The sequence below is a fragment of the Galeopterus variegatus genome, unplaced genomic scaffold (assembly GCF_000696425.1).
Source record: "Galeopterus variegatus unplaced genomic scaffold, G_variegatus-3.0.2 Scaffold9022, whole genome shotgun sequence".
Lineage (NCBI taxonomy): Eukaryota > Metazoa > Chordata > Mammalia > Dermoptera > Cynocephalidae > Galeopterus > Galeopterus variegatus.
In genome coordinates this window covers 66,593-70,282 of record NW_007735133.1, presented here as the reverse complement: position 1 = coordinate 70,282, position 3,690 = coordinate 66,593, and the positions used below count along the sequence as shown (strand labels likewise).

The following is a 3,690-nucleotide window of genomic DNA, read 5'->3' as shown; positions in this document are numbered from 1 at the left end:
GGGCCGGTCAAAAAAAAAAAAAAAAAAAAAAAAAAAAAAGAAGTTTGGGAAATGCACAAGGTAACAGTCCATATAAGGCAAATTCTAATTTCTTATGTGTAAATAAGTATAAAACAGAGCCCCAAAGTGAACACACAAAATTAAAGCCAACTTCTTCTGAAGTATCCAGTACTGGCCCAAACTGGGAGATAAATGGATTCAGGGGGCTGCTGGCCTAGCCAGAGCAGCAAATTCTATTTTCTTAAACAGAAGCACACACTAACTCATCTCACTCAGGCACAAACTCAATAACAGTCGGAAAATAACCAGGAGTTTTGCCTTGTTTTTTTGGCAATGATTTGATGCTAGGTGCCTGCAGAGAGAGCTTTATAGCTAAAACATGCTTGCTATTGCCAAACAGACTTTCGCACGCAGTCTAATGCAATATTTATCATATGCCATTGAAAGAGAACTGAAAAGATAAATGTAGGGTACATTCATAGCACACACAGCTGCATTGGTATTAATTTGATTGCCTTTGCTAACATGCAAAATAGTTTCCCACTCAAAGAAATTAATACAGATGCATCGGTACTAATTTGATTGTCTTACTAACATGCAAAATAGTTTTTCACTGAAAGAAAATTAGGATAACTCCACCATAAAGCACACAGAGACACAAAGAGAGAAAATTTGTTTATGAAGCAAGTATCTGGGACAGGATATATAGTTTGGAAAATCCTCTAAAAGCCAGAGAGTTGGTTTCTCACTTTCTACATCTTCAGTCAGGAAAAATCTTTCCATGGCCCATGCTATGATAATGGTTTCAAAATCACTTATTAAAACTTGAGCCTTTTTTTTTTTTTAACTCTAAGAAGAACTTTCCTTAAATCATTTGCAGAACAAAGGGGAATATGCACAATTATTTAATCAAACTCTCATAATAATAACGAATCACATTCACTGAGTGCTCCTCACACACCACCTTCCATATAAGAATGTCAGGACACTATCTCAGTTCATCTTCGTGACCACCCCACGAGGTAGACACTGTCACCATCCCCAGTTGATGAAGCTGAGGAACAAGTGATTCAAATAATTTGTAGAAGGTCACAGAGCCAGTAAGTAGCATAGTGGGGCCTCGAACCCATGCAGTAAGATTTTAGAGCCCCTGTTACTAATCTAATCCTTAAAAGAAAAAAGCAACATAAGAGCTTTGAATTTATTTTCCTCTGACAAAGCCAACTGACCACACGTACCTTGTGGCCTGTTTATATGATCATGTGTAGCATAAAAAGCATGAACGTGGGAATCAGCTAGAGTGGAATTCAACTCTAATCTTGCCACCATTGTGACCTTGAGCAAATGACAAACTACATGTCATTTAGTTTCCCTGTCTGCAAAATCTGAATGATAATCACTACCTTGCAGCATAAGGACTAGAGATAATGAACACAGAACACAGTAGGTGTTCAATAAGTGGCATAATAATAACAATAATGTTCAATTTACACTCAATCATAATGTTCTCTGTACTCTTTTTGATCCTTACCTAGCCCGAGGTGAAGTAACCAGTAGAGGTTACATGATGGAATAGCTGACACATTGAGGTGGCTGAAGGCACAGAGCTCTGGGTTTTCTCGTTTCCAAAAGAGAATCAGGTTTCCACCCTGAACCCTTACCCAGAGAAAATGATAAGCCTGGAGAAGGGAAAGGATGTCCCTGGAGAAGAGAGAAGATGCCTCATCTTCTAGAGAGCTACTGTCTCTTAAAGATCACTCTCTCGAGCTCCTCCCTGGAACTCTGCAGGAGACAGCTGAGTGCATAGCTACGGGATGAATTAATCCACCTCAGAGGTCAGCAGTGGGGACGCGTCCATTCAGCTTGGGCAAATACAGATGAGCATAATACAGGACTGTCCTTCCCAGTTATGCACCCTCTACTGGCAGTCATTTAAAATAAACACCCAAAAATGAATACAGTGGTGATGTCCATTCTGGTATGTTTAAGAATCACTGTTTCCAGGATGTGGGTCATCAGCTGAAGACTAATGATCTTTCTTTTGGTTTAGAAGTAAGGGCTCTCGAAAATTTAGTAGCAAGCTAATAATGAGGTTGAGTACTGAAATGGGCTGATAAATGACTCGAAATATTTTTAAGCCTGGCTGCAAAGGGAACTCACCTGATGGAATGTTGGTGGCATTGATAGTGAGATGAGCAAAAGGCTGAGCTTCAGGCTTGCCCCTCTTGGCCAGATCTAACCATGAACCTTCCACCGTAGCTGGAGATGAGAGAAACCACATTAGCCCAAAAAGTAGTGATCCTTTGGGATTTCAAATATTCATACACATCCATTTACCTTTCTCCGCTCTGATGGGCTGTGTTCCAACAATATGTTGTAATTCCTGAAATAAAAGGAAGAAGGATCTTACTTATACACTCACTCTTTCTGTAAAGCAATAAGAACTCAGGACTGAATAAGTTCTAGGTAGTGATCAATGAAAGTTCATGCCAAACAATTGGATGTTGATGTGTTTAAAAAGTACACACACCATCAAACAAACTACTTTGGACAGTAAGAGGAAATAAAAGACAATGTAAATTATAGAACATGGAATAGCAGAACGTAATTAAAAATTTGTGCCAGGTACACAAATGGAGATAAAGTTAACTAGGAAAATAACAATTACACAGAATATATGACCCTCTTAAATCTTCAGGGCGGCTCTTTTTATGTCTATTTCTTTAGTAAATTCCTATTACAGCACTGAAGCTCAGCCCACAGGAAAGAGAATGATGCCCAGCTCCCAGTGGTTAATTTTTTATTTTACAATCACGGTGTATTTAAAGTACTATAAGGAAGTCTAAGAGCTTTTAGAGTACCAATAATTAACTTAAAATATTGCTGCAAATAGGGGTTTAGAAGCATGAGCCAGAAAAAGAAAGAACGTGAGTACAAAGAGTGTAGGTAATTGCATATCTCAGTTTGAGCCCTGAGAATAAAGGATCCAATAGGTAACCACATGCCCACCAGAATCCAGACATTAACTAACATTAAATGTCACTTCTTGGGACATAGTAAGATGGAATGGATGAAAACTCAGGCTTTCACCTTGGTTCAAATTCCTGCATAAACTGAGGATATTAAAAGCACCTTTATCATAGGATGGTTGTGAAGATTAAATGAGATAATGCACGTAGCCACTTACCTGAGCACCCCCATAATTCCGATATCTAGATACTAGAAACACTCTGGAGAGATTCCTAGTTTCTCTGTTACCAGGATAACCACTTATGCTAACCATTCCTCCCATGATGTTTAAAAGATAGGCCATGTAACTTAAGTTCTTTGAGTGACTGGAAAGGAGGGCTTCGAAATAGATCAGACAGGTAGGTAGATAGGTAGGTATAGGTAAGGAGGTAAGTAGATGGATGGATGGACGGATGACAGAGGCAATAATGCAACTTCAACTGTTATCAGCCGGAAGGTTCTGGAGCTAACATTTACTCTTCTTTCTGCCTTCAGGACCCCTGTAAGAGAAGAGACGCTATTCTATTTTTAATGACCCCTGGAGTCATTAAAGACAGCAAGGCTGTCGTTAGTGACCTATTCTTTTTTGTTTGTTTCTTTGTTTTTAAAGACGACTGGTCAGGGGATCTTAACCCTGGACTTGGTGTTGTCAGCACCACGCTCTCCCAAGTGAGCCACGGG

General features: G+C 39.3%; 1 protein-coding gene across 1 annotated transcript in view; it reads right to left on the bottom strand.

Annotated features, from left to right (window-relative positions):
• The window catches only part of TNFSF11 (tumor necrosis factor (ligand) superfamily, member 11), a 34,759-nt gene that overhangs the window by 6,349 nt on the left and 24,720 nt on the right, over nt 1-3,690 (bottom strand). The window contains exons 3-4 of the mRNA XM_008593347.1: nt 2,338-2,383; nt 2,161-2,259 (exon numbers count right to left, since the gene is read on the bottom strand). Of these exons, the coding sequence (XP_008591569.1) occupies nt 2,161-2,259; nt 2,338-2,383 (145 nt within the window). The remainder of the gene's footprint in view (nt 1-2,160; nt 2,260-2,337; nt 2,384-3,690) is intronic.